Here is a 20,752-nt window from a genome sequence, read left to right as displayed (position 1 = left end):
TGTGGACTATTGTCCATTCAAAGCTGGTGTGTAACACCCAGTTTGATATTTTCCTCTGTGTGTGTGTCATTCTCTAATGCCTTTTCTGGGTCACAGGGTAAATAATATGTGTATCTGATCATAAAGTTTAGTGAAGTCCCAACCTGCTTTCCAAATATCAGCACAATTATTTAATGGATAGGAACGCCAGAAAAATTTGACAACATTGAAGAACTGGGAGGTAAATGGACATCAAGGGGCACATTTACCTAGGGTCGAATATCGAGGGTTAATTAACCCTCGATATTCGACCGTCGAAGTTAAATCCTTCGACTTCGAATATCGAAGTCAAAGGATTTAGCGTTATTCCTACGATCAAAGGAATAATCGTTCGATCGAACGATTAAATCCTTCGAATCGAACAATTCGAAGGATTTTAATCCATCGATCGAAGGATATTCTTTCGATCAGGAAATTGTTAGGAAGCCTATGGGGTCCTTCCCCATAGGCTAACATTGGCCTCGGTAGGTTTTAGGTGGCGAACTAGGGGGTCGAAGAATTTTTTAAAGAGACAGTACTTCGACTATCGAATGGTCGAATAGTCAAACGATTTTTAGTATAAATCGTTCAATTCGAAGGTCGTAGTCGAAGGTCAAAGTAGCCCATTCGATGGTCGAAGTAGCCATATTCGACCATTCGAAATTCGAACTATTTTTCCTCTATTCCTTCACTCAAACTAAGTAAATGGGCCCCCAAGGGTCGAATTTCGAAGTGATACATTTCGAATGGCTTTACTTTGACTTTGAATATCAAATTCGAAGTTTTTTTCACCGAATTTGACCGTTTTGCGGGCGAAGTAAAATCGTTCGATCGAACGATGAAGAAAAAATGCTCTAGAAGGTCCCCATAGGCTAACATAGCACTTCGGCAGGTTTAATTTGGTGAAATATTGAAGTCAAAGTTTGTTTAAAGAGACAATACTTTGATTATCGAATGGTCGAATATTCAAACTATTTTACTTCTAATCGAATTCGTAGTATCCTATTCGATGGTCAAAGTATCCAAAAAATTACTTCGAATTTTTTTTTTACGAAAATTCCCTCGAATTCACTTAGACCCTTGATAAATCTGCCCCCTGATGTTCAATGTTGATATATGCAAGGTTATGCGCTTTCGCAAAATGAATACGAATGCTAATTATAAACGTAATTCAATTATATTGGGAATCTCCTATATTGGTGTGTGTGTATATGGATAAGACTTGATGGATTGCAACTCTAGGCAGTCTCAATCAGTGTCTATTAAAGCAAATAAAAATACTCTTTTCTACAAAAATAGGTTAAAAATATATTTTTTCCTCTTTATAGGTCTCTGGTAAGGGCTCAGCTTAAGGTATGAGCCCACAGAAGTATAGTATAGGGCTGGAATGGAAAAAAATTAAAACTATTTGGTTATTTTCTCTGGAGAAGTGTTGATTGCAAAAGGACATTATTACTCTTTAGTATGATAGATGATATACAAAGAGGGGATCTTTTTCATATAGAAAAGAACAAGGGCAAGAGTCTACAATTTCAGTTAAAGGAGAACTAAACCCCCATTAATCAAAAAATCCCCATCCCCTTCCCTCCATTGTCCCCTTTCCTCCCTACTTTCTCCCTCCATAGTACATTACTTGAAAAAGTGTCCCTGGCATGAATGTTGGCATATTCATGTAGAGTAGGGTGGCGGAGCTCATGGGCGCCATCTTGTATCAGTATCTTTGAATTCCTCGCGGAAGTGAGCGCCGACACAAAGTTTTTCGCACATGCGCAGTTGGAGCCAGTCTGGTATTCATGTCTACTGGAAAGTTCCGAAGATTGCCAAAGGAAAAGAAGAGGATCAAAGATACTGAATATGGCACCCAAGAGCTCCACGGCACTATGCTACATGAATATGCCAACATTAATCCCAGGGACACTTTTTCAAGTAAGGCACCTGTATAATGAAGTGGAAAGGGGCCAAGGGAGGGAAGGGGTGGAGGGGTTCAATTAACAGGGGTTTAGTTCTCCTTTAAGGAACAAATTTTTCCTCTGACACAACAATAATTATTCTTCACAGAAAGTCTTGGGTGACTTCTTGGACAAGCACAATATTCAGGGCTACAGTAATCTTAAACACTACGGTTAATTTGTAAATGTGTATTAGTTTTCTATAATATATATATATATATATATATATATATATATATATATATATATATATATATATATATATATATATATAATATATATATATATATATATATATATATATATATATATAAATATATATAGGTTTTGCTAATGCTGTTTGTACCTGCCTTGATTACTATCTACAGGAGCAAGTAAAATTGGTGTGGTCAATGGTACTTTCTCTACTTGGAGCTTAATGGGTGCTGCAGGGTTGGGTCCAAGGGCATGGGGTATAGTTTTACAGGAAAGAGAGGATATTTCTTCCCTTTTAAAAAGCACTGGTAAGGTCCCATCTAGACTATGCACTGCAGTTTTGGACTTATGTTTGAAGGGATATTAATTAAATAAAAAAGCTTAGAGAAATAGAGAAGATCTACTAAGCTGATGAATAGAAGGTCTCAGTTATGAGGAAAGGTTGGCCAAGTTGAGAGAGGTTACACTGGAGAAGAGGTGCTTAAGGGTAGAAATGACAACTATGTCATTACAGTAAAACATTATTAAGCCACACAAACAGCACTTATACGAAAATAACCGATCCTTCTAAATTTTAATTAGGATAACGGTCTTTCACAAATCCAGAAAAGCACAAGTGCCCATAAACAAAGGGCAGGACGAATCACAAAGTTTGAACCGTTAAACCCGGGATAAAAATCCAGCTGGCCAGAAGCCAAATCAGAGGAGTCTTGTCAGTTATCACTGCTTAGTATTAGTCATAGCACTGGTCAGAGAGCCATTATTTGCTCAGGACATGCTACAGTTAAAATGTAACATAAGGAGATCCAAAGGTTTTGCAAGAGTCTATTTATAAAAGAGCAGAGAGAGAGGCCAGCTCTGGCAGTTACACTTATAATCACATCCTGTTTCTCTAATCCCCTGCTGGGCAGTTTAATTCATTACTGTATCTTCTAACAGGTTATTCCTGTTATTTGAAAAGCAAGGGTGTTTTAGGATGGATCTGTCCCTCCTCACTGTTTGAGACAGGCCACATTAGGTTTTCATTAACCCTGGACAATCTCAGAGGTAGTTATTGGTAATCAGCACATCACTGGCATCCAGTGGATATACACCTGTCCTTTTATTGACTGTCATGTCTCTTCCTCCTCTTCATCCTCATGGCCTCTAAGCAAAAGCTCCATGTCTGCAGTCGGTAATTCTCTGCCCTGTTTGTGAGCCTCTCCTCCTGTGTAAATAAACACACAAAAGAATTGCTGTTCTCTCATTCATAAAGCAGGTGCCCACACTAAAGATGGCATATACTGTAGCCTGCTGCCAATCCCATATCTGCTTAATTATAGGGCCCATTTTGACCATGCCTTACCTCTGGAGTGGGTCGCTTTAAGTGCAACATGAAGAGCAATGCCAGCAATACAGACTGCAAATCCCAGCCAATTCAGGATGTTTAACTCATCACCAAGTAAGTGGGTTGCCAGCAGGAGAACACAGAGCTCCTGGTAAAAAACAATAAAAGATTCAATCCAGAGAAAGATATGGGACTAAGGATGCAAAGCAGTAAGGAAAAAGGAAAGAGACATGGAAGTGGAAGCTGAAGAGAGACAGAGCACTTTAATACAGGATGAAACAAGCTGGATCTAAAAGTAGCATGTGTAAATAAATAATATATAGATCTATGTATATTTATGCTGCTGCTAAAACCTGTGCCACAGGCAATACACACAATTTGAAAGTCATGAAATAACTTGAATTCCATTCAACTACCCTGGCTACTCGTGTGTACAACCCATTGTATGCACTGCTCACTGTCATGTTTGTTTGTTCCTTCTCCTGGGCATGTGGCTAGATGTCTTTGTTTATCTCACGTGTTCTTGCTCTGGAACAATATCCGTATATCTTTGTACAAAATTAGGACAAAAGGTAATAAAAAAAAGAATGTAAATGATCAGAGGGTAACCTTAAATATGCCTGCGATGGAGAGTGTGAGGCTGGATGTTTTGGACACCAAGAGGAACTCAGAAAATCCCAAGCCAAAGGCTAAAAATCCCCCCAAAGCCAGGGTAGCTATAAGAGTTAACAGCTGGTGAGTGTCTTGGGAACAGAAGAGCTGCTCTGACGTAGCAACATGAAATCCTGAAAAGATACAAAGGACAAATCAGGGAACCAAGCTCAATGCTTCTACAACTCCACCAGATGAGCAGGTCTCTAGGACAGCACAGCCTTTAGTACCAATCATATTTTATCTATTAGAATTTGATGCTTAGGCACATGTTGTCATTTTTTTTTTTTTAGACCAAAAAGAGACGTCAAGTATCCAGGCCGAACCAGCCAAGCCAAAGTCACGACACTTGTTTTTACTCACCTTCAATTCCAATGAACAGAGGAAATAAGCTGAGAAACATTACAGGCTGCAGGTGGTACATTGTGTCTATGGGATTCTGTAAACCTGGATTGGAGAAATACAGAAATAAAACAAAGTTAACCTGCTATAAAGGCACAGATTATCCTTTACAACCTCCATATTTGTCAGTTACAATGATAACTCACTTAACTCTGCTTTCTGCATTAGGAGCTGGGTGAGAGTCCACCGGACACCACCAAGACCTGATGCCGCAAGGACCAGGACAAAACCACCAGTATCGAACTGTGTGGACTTAAATGTGAACATGAATAGGCCACCTGAGATCAGCAGCACCACAAGTATTAGGGCCGGCCTCTACACAACATAGAAAACAGAAGAGTCACCAGTCTATACATCTCCCACATTGATCGCAGGGAAACAAAGTGAAAAGAAACAGATTGCAATATAGAAATAGAACAACATCAGCTGTGAATTTCTCCAACCTGTTTCTACATCCTCTCCATATCAGACAGTACAAAAACAATAAGGAGATGCTGAGGGGAAAATAGCAAACAATTTAAATTTTTGTCTTTGCTACTCTTTCCTTCCTCTCTACTCCAACCTGTCTTCTTCTGACACACCACCAACAGTCTCATCCAAAAAACTCACCATCTCTTCCAACTTAAACACCAGCGAGAAAAACAAGATAAACAGGACAGCGGAGGACTTTGTCATTGTGTACCTATATTGGCAACAGGACAAAGATGAATTAGTGTTGCTACTGTTTCAACCTGAAAGCATAATGTGATCTATAACAATATTAACCACAGTTTAAAACCCGAACAGCTTATAGTGAAATTGAACATGTATCCACAGCAGCTGCCAAAATGGAGTAGGATAGAATCAAACGTCCTAATGTGTGAAATTTAAAGGTGGACATACACGCTACAATTATGATTCCAAGAAAGATCATTCATTACAATACACACGTGCAGAACTGAATTGTCAGATATACAGATAGAAAAAATAGAATTCTACCTGTCTCTGACGATTCAGCACAAACCACAATGGGCAATGACGGGTGCCTTTAAAGGCACGCAATAAAAATATTCTGGGCTGATCAGTGAGCCAAAAATATCCAAGCATTCTGCTGATATCGGTCAGCTTGTCTCCAACCATACACTCACTGAATATCGTACGATAATATTTTTGCGTGCATGGCCACCTTAAGTCTCACCATCTGCCATGTCCATACCACTGCTCCATATACTGGATAAGGAAGTATGTTGAAATGACCCAGCTCCCCAAGTCAATAAATGAATTAAGGCAGGGGTTCTGGTAGGCAATATAGCAGGTCACATTCTGCTCCCGTACATCATTTGCCCAGGGGCACACACACAACAGTGGTTTGGGCCCCTGATAGAGCAAAAGCTGTAATCCCTTTTTGAAGGTTGACAGTGTGCCATTAGCATCTTGCCCATCACCATTACAAACACCCACTGTCCCCAATTTTTAACTTACAGAGATACAGTGATGTACAGGAAACTCCAGTTGGAAAGTCCAATGTCAAGGGCCGTGGCCAGAGCTGAGAATGAATATAATAAAGGCAAATTAATTACAAGTTCCAGTAAATGTATTTGCTATCTTAAAGGAGAATTAAAGCTTAACTAAAGAAGTAGCTACAAATGCTGTACATTATGTTTTGTGCTTCTATACCAGTGCAAGGCAACCACAGCCCTTTAGCAGGGAAGATCTGTGACTCCAAAGATGCCCCAGTAGCTCCCCATCTTCTTTTCTGCCGATTCACTGCACATGCTCTTTGCTGCTGTCACTTAAGCCGGCCATAGACTCAAAGATTCGCTCGTTTGGCAACATCGCCAAACAAGCGGATCTTTCCCCGATATGCCACTAACGGCATGGCTATATCGGGGGTAATTCAAACGAACGTTCGGCCGTATGGCCGAACGATCGAATTACGATATGCCAAGGGGCTCAGACAGGTCCGTCGGTTAAAAATAAAACCTTCCCGATCGATATCGTGGCCAGATATCGATTGGGAAGACCTGTCGGAAGCCCCCATACATGGGCAGATTGACATGTTAACCCTTCACAGATAAGCTGTCATATTGGTCCAAACGACCGATATCAGCAGCTTTATCTGCCCGTGTATGGCCACCATTACTGAGCTTAGGGACCGACTCACAATATACAGTACACATAGTATAGAAATGCACAATATAAGGCTGATTAGTAATTAATACAGATACTTACTACATTGCAGCTCGGAAACCAGTGCAATTAGCATCAAAATTTAATAATCAGGCTTGTAGCATATCACCTGACCAACCTCATTTGCTGCTTGATAATTTGCAACGACCCCTAAGCTTAGCTTCTCAACAGCTGCTCAAAGCCCACTGAACATGTGAGTGTCACAGACACTTTCCAAGATGGTGACCCCCTGTGACAAGTTTGAACTCCTGGATCATTGTTGCTATTGAGAAGCTGAAACTTTAGGCTGGTGCAATAAGTTCAGTATGTAAAATATGGCATATTTAACCATATTAATTTTTAGGGTTTAGTTCTCCTTTAAAGTGCCCCTTCATAGGCAGCTACTGTGTTCCAATTCAAACCTTGTAACCAAATCAAAAGCCCTTTGGGCTTTGTATTGGATCAAACCCTTCACCAAATCTATATTAAAAGGCTCATTCAGATATCAAATGGCCAAAAGGAACCTCTTAGTGGCCAAGAACCACATCAGAAGCAGGTTATTAATGCTTTTTAGACACTCTTACAGTCCCCACCCATAAGACATCTAAGGGTAGGGACACACTGGACGATTTGTCGCCAACGTTTTAAAAAAGTAAATCGCGGCGACAAGACGATCGTCTTTTTTGAACAGACGATTCACAGCGACTATTGGCACAGAGCGATTTGTATCCCATTACTCTGTGCGGTACGTGCTCCACCCAAACCGGAAACGGTTTGTGCTTCCCGCTGTAACCTGGCGTCTTTACGTTCTTGCGTCATTGCGTTCGCATTGTAATTTGAATACAATTGCTGCTACTTATCTGTATGTGTGTGCGTGTCTAGGAGATTTCAGTGCTTTTCTAAGTACATGCTATTTCTGATAAATCGCTCGGAAAAGGGTCTCAGTGCGTTTTGGAGCTACATGCGATTCACAAACGCGCTGTGGGCACAGGAGCTGGCGTCTTTCATTTGTTTTTGTTCAGAGACAAAACGAGCGATATGTCGCCGCGATTTGCTTTTAAAAAACGTTGGCGACAAATCGTCCAGTGTGTCCGAGTCCTTACCCTAAAGCTGGCCACCCATAAACCTAGTAATCCAGTTTGCTCATAACTTCTAAAGCAGAGGTCATTTTGTGGTGCCTTTGGATGCATGTTTTAAATAGGTGCATTTGATTTTACAAGTTGATTGTACAAAATCAGGTTGCCCTGAGACCCTATCATGTTTTCATGTTTGGGGGTCAACAAGCATTTCTGAGCAGAATAGGGTTAAACTATATAACACCTGACTGCTTGTCTAACTGAGAATCCACAAGATGGACGGTACTCGCCCATATTAACTAATTCAAATCAGTATGCATAGGATAATCTCATGCTAGAGACCTACATGTATAAGAAGTTGGGATGCACAAGGATTTCAATGAATCCGAGCACTATTTATTAGTGCTGGGGTCTACTGTATAGTAGTGATAGGCGAATTTACACGTTTTGCCGCCGGCTAATAAATTTGCGATCTCCCACGAAAGTTTGCCGGTGTAAATTTCCGTTTTTTTTGTGAAAACTTTCGAATTGCTTGATTTTTCTGTGAAAATTTTCTAATTGCTTGATTTTAAAGTGAAAACGTTCGAATTGCTAAATTTTTAAGTGAAAACGTTCGAATTGCGCTATTTTTAATTTCACGATTTTTTCGTGAACTTTCCGATTTCACGATTTTTCGTGAGAGAAAATCGCCCATTACTACTGTATAGTAACTTGAAAAAAAACAAAAAAACAACAGTCATGATGACCAAAACACGCCCAGTCTGATGTTGTTAATGCCCAGAGCATGTGCTGAAAGAAAATGAAAATTTTCGTGACTTTCAGAGCATACGTAGTCGTTCGTGACCGGAAATTTACTCCAACTGCGCATGCACCGAAACTCCGCTCAGATTCCGAAGAAGACCAAAAAAGAAGATGGCGCCCGTAAACTCCCGAGGCCAGATCTGCACGGAGGGGTAAGTGAAAAATTAGGGGCAGTTAGGCTGTGAGGGAGGTTGGTCTACGCAGGGTAGGGGTTTTTTCTAGTACAGGTTTGTTTCTCCTTTAAAGAACACTCACTGGGAGAGACCAGCCCATGTGACCATTTAATCACATCTAACTTTATTGATTTTAAGAAACCCTTTATTTTAACCCAGGGATAGGCACTCGGGGTGAAAAACGCAACCATGAAACTACAGTAGATCTCCTAATATCTCTATAAGAAGTTAGTTGGCAGTGGGATGCGGGGATTTGCAGTTGCCTTTGACTATCATTATTGAAGTCATAACAGAATACAAGCATTTTCCATTCTTTACCTGTGGGTACCACTTTCTTGAGGTAGTCTTTCCAGGGCAGTATGACCCGCGGATGACTGGTGTAACAAGCCATTAGCAATCGGCTGAATCCCGACAGCAGGAAGATCATTATCAGGTGCACAAGTGTCATGAAGAGAGGAAAATGGAAACTCTAAAGGAGAGGTAGAGATGTCAAGTGTTATGCCCAGAACAAGAACTTCCTGCTGTAGCCAAAACAGTATGGTGAAACACCAAGCTATACTACAATACTAAGCTAAAAATAACTACAGATGGAGCAAGCATTGTTTTGTTCCATTTTATAGCATTCACTAAAACAGAGACAAAGTCTAATGATGAATCATTTTAAATGGAGAATCATGATGGGCCAATGTCTTCATAAAGCTTGAGCCTCCTCTGTGCCCTTGACACTTGGCGACCCATAGTTGTCGTACCTTGAGCAGCCACTTGTTGTAGAAAGTGATGCCGATGGAAAAGCAATAGTAGATAAGTACCAGTCCCAAGGTCAGAAGAACCTTCCCTAGGATGGAGCAGCACTGGAATGCCATTGCTCCACCCAAGCTAACGATCTCCTCCTTTGTAAAGACGACTGATCTTTGCTGCGTAACGTCAGGTCACGTGGCATCTGAGAAACACATTGGATGAGACAGGTAAGGCATCACTGTATGTTTAGCAAGAGATTACAAGGTTCTTTTCTCTTTCTATGATCAGGTTATAATTACCCAATAAATATTTCATGCTCTGTAATCGATCTCTGAACTTAGAGAACCTATAGGTGTTGCTGAGAGCTGTATCTTAAAAAAAAAATGGGAGGCCGACTGCAGGACTTTTATTTTTATTTTTTTTACATGTTTTAACTATAGGGCTGCAGTTGTATATTTTTTTTTAATTGAATTGCTAATTTAGCATTTTCAGGCACTTTATCATTGGCATCATTTTTGGCAGAGGAACTCTGGTATCCTTGGAGTTTAGATGGGCCTGATATACAAAGCCTATGGTAAGCCTATGATTAAGGAATCCAATCCCGAAACGCATAACGCGATTGTTATCCACAGGACCCTGCAATAAACCTGTTTTTTTCCGTCCTTCTTTGGTTGTGGATATTGTTTCGTAACCATATGCTGCAGCCTGCAAGGTAATTCAGCAAGCAGACAGGTTCTGATTTACACATCCGTTCTCTGTTATCCATATTTTATATTGATTTCAAAACGGTTTCTTGTAGCTAGGGTAATTAACCCATAGCAACCAGCCTGAGTGCTACTGAACAAAATATTTCTAGAAAATATATTACAATACACCAGTCTGTTTATACAAGCATAAGGTATATTGAGGTTACTGTTTCTGGTGCAGGTTTGCCTCCCATGAATCATATAAGAGTGCAATCCCTGTGGTCAAGTATGTGTTGTTAAAATAACAGATCCCTGAGTTTTAAGTACAGGGATCATAACACTAGTTCTGGGCGCACAATTAAATACCTTCGCTGGGTCACAGAATATACCTTTCCTTCTGTACAGACCTGAGTTAGATGACAAGCTCTTCGGCCCAACCTTGTCTATACGACGTCTCAGGATTCTCAATACCCGCACACATGTGCCCGGTTTTCACCTATTTCCCTGCTCCTGCTCATGTCACTGGTGGGCTGCTGACAAACGACACAACTCTAGCTCTCCGCTTTAGCCTTTGATTCAGGACGTGGCTCTAAAGGACAAAGCATCCTGGGAAATCTGGAAACACGTTTAATCGTCCTATGACGTCTGCCATCTTAGTGCAGGCAAGAAGCAAAGTTAGAACTTAGAACACGCGACGGACATAAACAGAATACGCAGCTCTCTATTGGCTGTCCATTAGTAACCCGCCCCTCAGCCTCAGGACAGCGATTGGCTGATACGGCTCGTGGGCGGGATTTAATGAGGAAGCGGCGCGGTCAGGGGCCCTGAATGACAGATGGAACACGGAGGCGGTTTCACCATGTCAGGGGTGGAGAGGGATTTAAACAGCAGCGCGGATCAAGTTCTGTGATTAGTTTACAAATTTGTCCACCGAAATGAATGCAGTGGGCGCGCTCTTTCCCTGACAGTCCAATGTCCTCTCTGCATAAGGCCCACGTAAATACTGAAATCCTCCCTGCGCTCGCCCTTATGTTTTCTTTCCAGCTGCCTTCCAGGCTCCTCGCCCTTCTGCTCTTTGAAATCCCCTGTAAATCCCGTGTATTGCTTTGTGATACCAGCAAAGCGTTCGGCCATTGATCATTTGACCAGTAGATGGCGCTGTTCATTAGGGTACTTGCAGAATACTTACATGTCACTGTAACCATGACTACCATACCTTCCAACCAGGTCCGGACTGAGAATTAAAATATGCCCTGGCATTTCAGGTACACAGAGGCCCAATCAGCCCACATAGAGGCCCAAACAGCCCACTAAATACTGACTTTCTATGGGACCTTATGCCAGAACCCACAGATTGCCAGTCCGGGCCTGCTCCCAACAGTTAGGAAACGCAAAGAGATTTTCGATTTCGAAACGCAAAAACGATTTTCGGCCATGCCCAATTTGTGGCCACACCCCCTAATTATCATTTACATTTTACATAATTTGGCAGGTTATGAAAGTTTGAAAACATTTCTGTGGTTTTTATATGTTATTACAGTTTTGCAAATAAAGGTGACTTGCCCTTTAAGCTGTGAGTCTTCGTTCTTATCTTATCAAACTGATACAAAACTATGTTAAATATCTACTCTGGGCTGTCTGCCAAGACTCAATTAAAGCTGCTCATTGACGCAAAGATCCGATCGTACGACACCTCGATTCACGGAGTGTCCCGACATCTGTCGTGCCATGCCGATCGGTCGTTCATCGGACAGGTTAGAAAATTTCTGTCGGCTGCCGATAATTTCTCTGCATGTATTGCCAATCTGACGATTTTCAGAGGGAGACTGTCACTAGCTTTGGTCGGACATAACTTTTGTACGATTGCTGTCAGGGGCTGAATATCGGCTGATCTGTTCTTTTCTACTTTATTTGATCTGAATGGTTAGTTCGAATTACCCCCGATATAGCCATGCTGTTTAGTGGCATATCGGGGAAAGATCCGCTCGTTTGGCGATGTCGCCAAACGAGCGGATCTTTGAGTCTATGGCCACCTTAAGGTACCTGTCAACACATGTGAAGACAAAATCGGCAAGCACTCCGTGGTCCACTCGTAGTTAAAACAATAAACTTTTATTTCAGCTTGTTAAAACCAGCAAACATAGGCTGAAATAAAAGTTTATCATTTTAACTACGAGTGGAGCACGGAGTGCTTGCCGATTTTGTCTTCAAGTGTATCTCACCTATAGCTATAGGTTGTCCGATTCGTTAAGTGTGTACCCCTTCATTATTCACATGCCTTTTTGAAGCAACAGCAAACCCAGTTTATACACCCAGGTCACTGTGGAATAGGGGTGAGCAACATACGCTAGTACTTTGCAGCAGTACATTATTAGTTGGAATACATCTGTTTTAGAAGTCATAAGTGCATTTTATCGTTAGCGGCTGCTTCTTTATATAAGTTAAAAACCAAGATAATTTGGTTTGGTTGATTCCTGTCACCACATGGGCTAGTTTCATTTGAGGTCCAGACCAAGATTCAAAAGAGGCCCTGGCATTTCATGAACACAGACCCTTGAACAGACATACAGACCAGTAAAGGAGACATATTGTGAGGTTTATTGAAAATGTATGCAAAATCCATCTGTTCTACTTCCCGCTGCCTCCTTTCCCAGGTCGAGTTTACGGATGGACTCCCCGTGATGGATACCAGAATAGGCCTCAACAGGGAGCAGAGCGCGGACCGATGGTGTATGGCGGCGGAACGGATCGGGATCAGCCACTAGGAAGGGACGTGCACAGCACTGCCTCATCATCCCCTTCTTCTTTTCTCTATGGCTCACAAGAAAGTATCAACTCCGACCGTACAGACGGAGGAGGGGTGGGAAGAGGCATCGTTCCAAGAAGACCTCCACGGCGCAGGAAGAAACTGCGGTGGTAAACATCTCTATGTGCCACCTCACACACATTGAAAATAAGGTACTTTCTAAAGGGTTTGGCTTTGCTGTTACCACATTCCCTGACTTTTTTCAGCTAGAGATAGACTTGGAGGCATTTTATAGAAGAATACGCCTATCGGCTGAATTGGGTGACTTTGGGGTTACTGCTGATCATTTGTCTAACAATTATAGTAACACCTTTTGTTTACATGATTGGGGTCTGTATAACTCGAGTGTATATATGCCATCCAAAAATAATCACATCGTGGAAGCATATATCCATGGGGTTAAAACAGAGATAATGAAACTGGAGGATAGATTTAAAAGAAACGAAATTAGATTACCCAGAGAAAATATCTCTAACGACGAAAGACAAGCCCTTCTGTCTTTACAAAATCGCAAGGAGTTGGTTATTAAACCTGCAGACAAGGGGGGAGCAGTGGTAGTCATGGATAAGAAATTCTATGTTGATACAATTAGAGAAATGCTAAATGACACAAGCACATATCAACGACTAACCACTAATCCCCTCTTTTCTATACAGAGAACCATTAAGGAATGTGTCGATCATGCATTACATTTGGAGGTGATAGATAATAAAATGGCAACCTACTTGATACAATCCAATCCTATTACACCGGTTCTATACATACTCCCGAAGATTCATAAAAATGTGGATAAACCACCAGGGCGGCCTATTGTGGCGGGTGTGAACTCAGTGTTCTGCCCTTTGGCAAAATTCTTGGATAGAATACTTCGGGAGTATGTATTTAATACTAAATCCTATATTAGGGATACCAGTGATTTTATTGATAGAATCAATAGGATGAGAGACTTACCAGTACATGCTATCTTGGTAACATTGGATGTTGAGAGCCTCTACACCTCCATCCCACACGATGGGGGTGTTGAGGCTATCACCTATCACTTAAACCAGGATGACACCCTGGATGGAGCCCAAAGAAGATTTCTAGTGACCTTATTGCAAATTGTATTATGCAAAAATTACTTCCTTTTTCAGGATGATTACTATTTACAAATCAGGGGTACTGCCATGGGATCGAATGTTGCCCCGTCTTATGCAAATTTGTTTATGGATTTATTTGAACAAAAATTTGTATATAATGATGATGGATTCAGACGTCACTGTAGATGCTGGTTTCGCTACATAGACGATATCTTTGCAGTATGGACGGGGCAACATTCGGAGCTCATGGAGTTTGTCGAAAGATTAAATGATTGCACTACATATATCAAATTTACCATACATTGTGATGCAGTAAGTATCCCATTTTTGGATGTAATGGTTAAAAACACCACAGAAGGTTGTTTGGATACAGATTTATTTGTTAAAAATACAGATAGAAATACACTGCTCAGATATGATTCTTTTCACCCTTCCCACATTAAGAAATCTCTCCCCAAATCGCAATTCCTTCGAGTAAAGCGTATAGTAAAACATCAGCAACAACGGGATATAAGGATATCTGAAATGAAAGAAAAATTCAAAGTAAGAGGGTATCCTGATAGGGTGTTAGATAGGATGGAGAGTGAGAATAGACTGTTGGGAAGATCAGTGATAGGGTGGTACACCAAAAGACACGGAGAATTCCGTTTGTTAACCAGTTCAATATCTTAAGTGGTGAAATCTCGAAAATAATAAAAAAAGATTGGAGCTTACTAGCTAATAACATCCCAGATGTCGCCAAACGAGCGGATCTTTGAGTCTATGGCCACCTTAAGGTACCTGTCAACACATGTGAAGACAAAATCGGCAAGCACTCCGTGGTCCACTCGTAGTTAAAACAATAAACTTTTATTTCAGCTTGTTAAAACCAGCAAACATAGGCTGAAATAAAAGTTTATCATTTTAACTACGAGTGGAGCACGGAGTGCTTGCCGATTTTGTCTTCAAGTGTATCTCACCTATAGCTATAGGTTGTCCGATTCGTTAAGTGTGTACCCCTTCATTATTCACATGCCTTTTTGAAGCAACAGCAAACCCAGTTTATACACCCAGGTCACTGTGGAATAGGGGTGAGCAACATACGCTAGTACTTTGCAGCAGTACATTATTAGTTGGAATACATCTGTTTTAGAAGTCATAAGTGCATTTTATCGTTAGCGGCTGCTTCTTTATATAAGTTAAAAACCAAGATAATTTGGTTTGGTTGATTCCTGTCACCACATGGGCTAGTTTCATTTGAGGTCCAGACCAAGATTCAAAAGAGGCCCTGGCATTTCATGAACACAGACCCTTGAACAGACATACAGATCGAATGTTGCCCCGTCTTATGCAAATTTGTTTATGGATTTATTTGAACAAAAATTTGTATATAATGATGATGGATTCAGACGTCACTGTAGATGCTGGTTTCGCTACATAGACGATATCTTTGCAGTATGGACGGGGCAACATTCGGAGCTCATGGAGTTTGTCGAAAGATTAAATGATTGCACTACATATATCAAATTTACCATACATTGTGATGCAGTAAGTATCCCATTTTTGGATGTAATGGTTAAAAACACCACAGAAGGTTGTTTGGATACAGATTTATTTGTTAAAAATACAGATAGAAATACACTGCTCAGATATGATTCTTTTCACCCTTCCCACATTAAGAAATCTCTCCCCAAATCGCAATTCCTTCGAGTAAAGCGTATAGTAAAACATCAGCAACAACGGGATATAAGGATATCTGAAATGAAAGAAAAATTCAAAGTAAGAGGGTATCCTGATAGGGTGTTAGATAGGATGGAGAGTGAGAATAGACTGTTGGGAAGATCAGTGATAGGGTGGTACACCAAAAGACACGGAGAATTCCGTTTGTTAACCAGTTCAATATCTTAAGTGGTGAAATCTCCAAAATAATAAAAAAAGATTGGAGCTTACTAGCTAATAACATCCCAGATAAGGATATCTTTAAATCTTTACCAGTCATGTCATATACAAAGGCAGAGACAATTGGAACAAAATTGGTGAAGGCTGATTTGGGGCCCTCTGCAGGTTATAAACAAACCTTTTTGAAAAAACAAAAAAATGGAACCTACCCATGCTGTGGATGTAACCATTGCAGCAGTGTCGTAAAAGGTGAATGGATACATCATCCCCTAAAAGGGACCCGTATCCCAATTAAAGGTTTCTATACATGTGCTTCTACCTATGTAGTGTATAGTTTAAAATGCCCTTGCGGAAAAATATATGTTGGGAAAACCATACGTTGTATTAGGGATAGATTAACAGAGCATAGTCAGCCATTAGAAACAAATTGAACCAGCCGGTAGCCAAACACTTTAACGAAAATGGCCGCACAATCAGTCAACTGCGTTTTCAAATTTTGGACTCAGTATCAAAGAGGAGACGTGGGGGAGATCGTGGCAAGGAGTTGCTACGTAAGGAAGCCCATTGGATAAAGAAACTGGGTACCATGTCCCCACAGGGTTTAAATCAGGAGTACGATCTGAGTCCATTTTTATTTAAATAATAATTGTAAAGAAAATATTTTATCTTTTGCAGGTTTCATTCAAATCTTCTGTCTACTCGGGAGTGGGCTATTACCTTGAATGGACAGTACCATATGACAGATAAGCCAAGTGTCTATATTATACAGACTCTATATGTAAGAAAGTTAAAGTAAAGGTCTATGATGGATACATTTGTATTAAAATAATATGTGCAGAATGAAACACTGTTATATGTTTTAATGATACTATGTTATAATTTGGTCCTCAAGGATACTATGTTATAATATGGTCTGACACTAGGTGGCAGTGTATTTTAGGCTATTTAAAGCCATGTGGTTATTGAATTTTATGCTTGACAAAGAGTGGAGTGCCACTCGAAACGTTGCACTATGTTGCTATGCTGCTATGCAATGCTTTGCAAACAATAAAGGCGGTCTTAATGAAAAATTGGTGTGCTGTCGATGGATATACTTTCCTTTCCCAGGCTGCGCAGGGGAGCCAGGGCACTCAGCACACTGCACTGTAGGATAGGAACCATTCAGCAGCCAGGCTGACCTGATAGGGAACTGAAGCTTGTCTTCATTTGAAACAGGGACAGTGACTGTAAAAGACCTATAGGGAGCTCCAATAAAGGTGCCATTTTTTTTAAAGATAGTATTAATTTTTAGCCCAAAAGTAAAACCACCACCATATAATTTATTATTGCCTACAAGAATAAGGGGATAGTTACATAGTTCAATCGGGTTAAAAAAAGACAGAGTCCATCAAGTTCAACCCCTCCAAATGAAAATCCAGCATCCATACATTATATATACCAATATCTCTACTACCTATAGAGTTTAGTATCACAATAGCCTTTGATATTATGTCTGTCCAAGAAATCATCCAAGCCATTCTTATAGTCATTAACTGAATCAGCCATCACAACATCACCCGGCAGTGCATTCCACAACCTCACTGTCCTGACTGTGAAGAACCCCCTACGTTGCTTCAAATGAAATTTCTTTTCTTCTAGTCTGAAGGGGAGGCCTCTGGTACGGTGATCCACTTTATGGGTAAAAAGGTCCCCTGCCATTTGTCTATAATGTCCTCTAATGTACTTGTAAAGTGTAATCATGTCCCGTCGTGAGCGCCTTTTTTCCAAAGAAAACAACCCCAACCTTGACAGTCTACTTTCATAATTTAAGTCTTCCATCCCTTTAACCAATTTAGTTGCACTAAAGGTGGCCATACACAGACCAATAAAAGCTGCCAACAGACCGAGTCGGCAGCTTATTGGCCGTATATGGGGCCCCCCGACGGGCTTCACAGATCGAGATCTGGCAGAAAGTCGGCCAGATCTCGATCGGGTGGGACAAAAAATCCCATTGGATTGCGGCCGCATCTGTTCGTTGATGCGGTCCCACGATCCGACCGCCCGTTCCCATTCATTAGGATCCGATCGTTGGGCCCTAGGGCCCACGATCAGATCAGCCTGATATTGCCCAACTCGACATCACCAAACGACCGGATCTCTCCGTGTATGGCCACCTTTAGTCTCTGCACTCTCTCCAGCTCATTTATATCCCTCTTAAGGACTGGAGTCCAAAACTGCACTGCATACTCCAGATGAGGCCTTACCAGGGACCTATAAAGAGGCAGAATTATGTTCTCATCCCTTGAGTTAATGCCCTTTTTTATGCAAGACAGAACTTTATTTGCTTTAGTAGCCACAGAATGATACTGCCCAGAATTAGACAACTTGTTATCTACAAAAAAAAAACCCTAGATCCTTCTCATTTAAGGAATCTCCCAACACACTGCCATTTAGTGTATAACTTGCATTTATATTATTTTTGCCAAAGTGCATAATCTTGCATTTATCAACATTGAACCTCATTTTCCAGTTTGCTGCCCAGTTTCCCAACTTAGACAAATCACTCTGCAAAGTGGCAGCACCCTGCATGGAACCTATAGTTCTGCACAATTTAGTATCATCTGCAAAAATAGAAACAGTACTTTCAATGCCCACCTCCAGGTCATTAATAAACAAGTTGAAAAGCAAAGAACCTAGTACAGAGCACTGCGGTACTCCACTAACAACACTGGTCCAATTAGAAAATGTTCCATTTACCACCACTCTTTGTAGTCTATATTTTAGCCAGACCCAGGTACAAATACTATTTTCCAGGCCAACATTCCTTAATTTAACCAGTAACCTTTTGTGTGGCACTGTATCAAATGCTTTAGCAAAGTCTAAGTAAATCACATCCACTGCCATCCCAGAATCAAGGTCTCTACTTACCTTCTCATAAAAAGAAATTAAGTTAGTCTGGCAAGATCATTACGCATAAAACCATGCTGGCACTAAAAGTATTATGATTTGCTATGAAGTCCAGTATCTTATCCTTTATTAACCCTTCGAAAAGCTTTCCTACCATAGATGTCAGACTAACTGGCCTATTGTTTTGAGGCTGAGCAATGTTTAGTTATGCTATATATCTCCTTTTTAGTCAGAAAGGCTCAGATCTTTTGCTATTCTATCAACAGTGGCATGGGAGAATAAGATGAAAAGTAATGCAAAACATTTTAGGGAGCAATAAATGGCGGAGGAGGATACATTTTCACCCTATGTCTTACAAGGTAATGATGATGTTCTAGAAGGGTTCATGGTTATGGTTTGAGGTCTAGTACAATATTAACATTTAACTCAGATTTTCCTGAAAGAGTAAAAATGTAGCTTTCTTTTAAGTGACATTAACCCCACTGTTACCCTGTAAATGTGACCCAGGTCACTGAGAAAGGGCCATGCAGTCCTGAAACGTTTGATCGTTGCAAAGTGTTTTGAGCATCATGGAATGAAGTTTGGGAATCCCCCATTTGTAGCAGACAAGGTATTGGCATTCATTTCTCTGATTGCATATTGCTTGCGAGTGGCTAGGCAGTGCCTCTACATAATCCCTTTAATTGGACTGTAATTGTATCCTGTATATTTGGCCATACACTGGCAGATTTAAACTGCCAGTTTGGCATATTAACTGCCAGTGTTTGGGGACCTCCAACTGGCCTCCCGACCAATATCTGGCCAAATATCATCCAAATCTCTATTGGGCTGGTTTGATTTTCCTGCCAGATCAAGGACCACATCAGCTAGTTGCATAGTTAAAGCGTGAATGCGCCAGCGTAGCGCATTTTCGTTAATTCGCCGATTCACTAAACGGACGCTATCTTTTATGCCAGACTTCCTTCGCAACCTCAGACCAGGCAAAGTGCAATAGAGTAGATAGGGATTGCTTCAAAAAAAGTTAAAAAGTCCCAAAAAACGCTGGCGTTTTTCCATTTTTTATGGGTGATAGGCTGAAAAAGATCGAAAAAATTTTTGGGGCTACCCTCCTTCCCCCCTACATTTCCTAACTCATAGCAATTTAGCTATACAGTGGGCACATGTGTAGGGCAAAATAAAAATGTTATTTGCAGGCTTGTGTAGTGCTGCTACATATACCTCCATTGTAACTTCAATTTGGCGCCGTATGCAAATTAAGCATCGCTAGCGTAACTTTGCTTTGCGAATTAACGCTAGCGCAACTTCGCAACCTTACGCTTCCCCCGATCGCAACTTCGGATTTTATTGAATTTGCGTAGCTTGCGTAGTGCGGCGAGGTGGACGCTGGCGCAACAACGAATCTTAGTGAATGTCCCACCAAGTCCATCAATTTCAACCCATCCAACTGAAAACCCAGCATCCATACACACACCACTCCCTACTTTCACATAAATTCTATATACCCATACCTATACTAACTATAGAGTTTAGTATCACAATAGCCTTTGATATTATATCTGTAGTATCAGTTGATACGGTCCTCGTCCCGTCGGCTGGACTTCGTCATTGTAATATGATTGTTTGGCCCTAGGGATAAACGATCGGATTAGCCTGATATCGCCTGCCATTGGTGGGTTTATCAGGGGAAAGATTCACTTGTTTAGCAACCTCGCCATCAAGCAGATCTTATAGTGTATGGCTACCTTTAATACCCTCTAGTGATAGCACCTCCCCAATCAGCTATAGGAGATGCCACAAATTCATTATATATATATATATATATATGAATATATATATATATATATATATATATATATATATTCATATATATATATATATATATATATTCATATATATATATATATATATATATATATATATATATTCATATATATATATA

The 20,752-nt window shown here is 40.7% G+C and overlaps 1 protein-coding gene across 1 annotated transcript; it reads right to left on the bottom strand.

Moving 5' to 3' along the window:
• Nucleotides 1–2,717: 2,717 nt before the first annotated feature.
• Nucleotides 2,718–10,752, bottom strand: slc35c2.S (solute carrier family 35 (GDP-fucose transporter), member C2 S homeolog). The gene is given in 10 exon segments (NM_001092876.1): nt 2,718–3,369; nt 3,508–3,637; nt 4,099–4,274; nt 4,504–4,587; nt 4,689–4,857; nt 5,152–5,224; nt 6,004–6,067; nt 9,059–9,209; nt 9,490–9,680; nt 10,572–10,752. Coding segments are annotated over 9 exon segments (1,056 nt in total). The 5' UTR covers nt 9,604–9,680; nt 10,572–10,752; the 3' UTR covers nt 2,718–3,274.
• Between the last annotated feature and the right edge of the window lie 10,000 nt (nt 10,753–20,752).

The sequence above is a fragment of the Xenopus laevis genome, chromosome 9_10S (genome assembly GCF_017654675.1).
Source record: "Xenopus laevis strain J_2021 chromosome 9_10S, Xenopus_laevis_v10.1, whole genome shotgun sequence".
In the NCBI taxonomy this organism is placed as follows: domain Eukaryota; kingdom Metazoa; phylum Chordata; class Amphibia; order Anura; family Pipidae; genus Xenopus; species Xenopus laevis.
The sequence above is the reverse complement of the archived record's forward strand: the minus strand, read 5'-3'. Positions and strand labels throughout refer to the sequence as shown.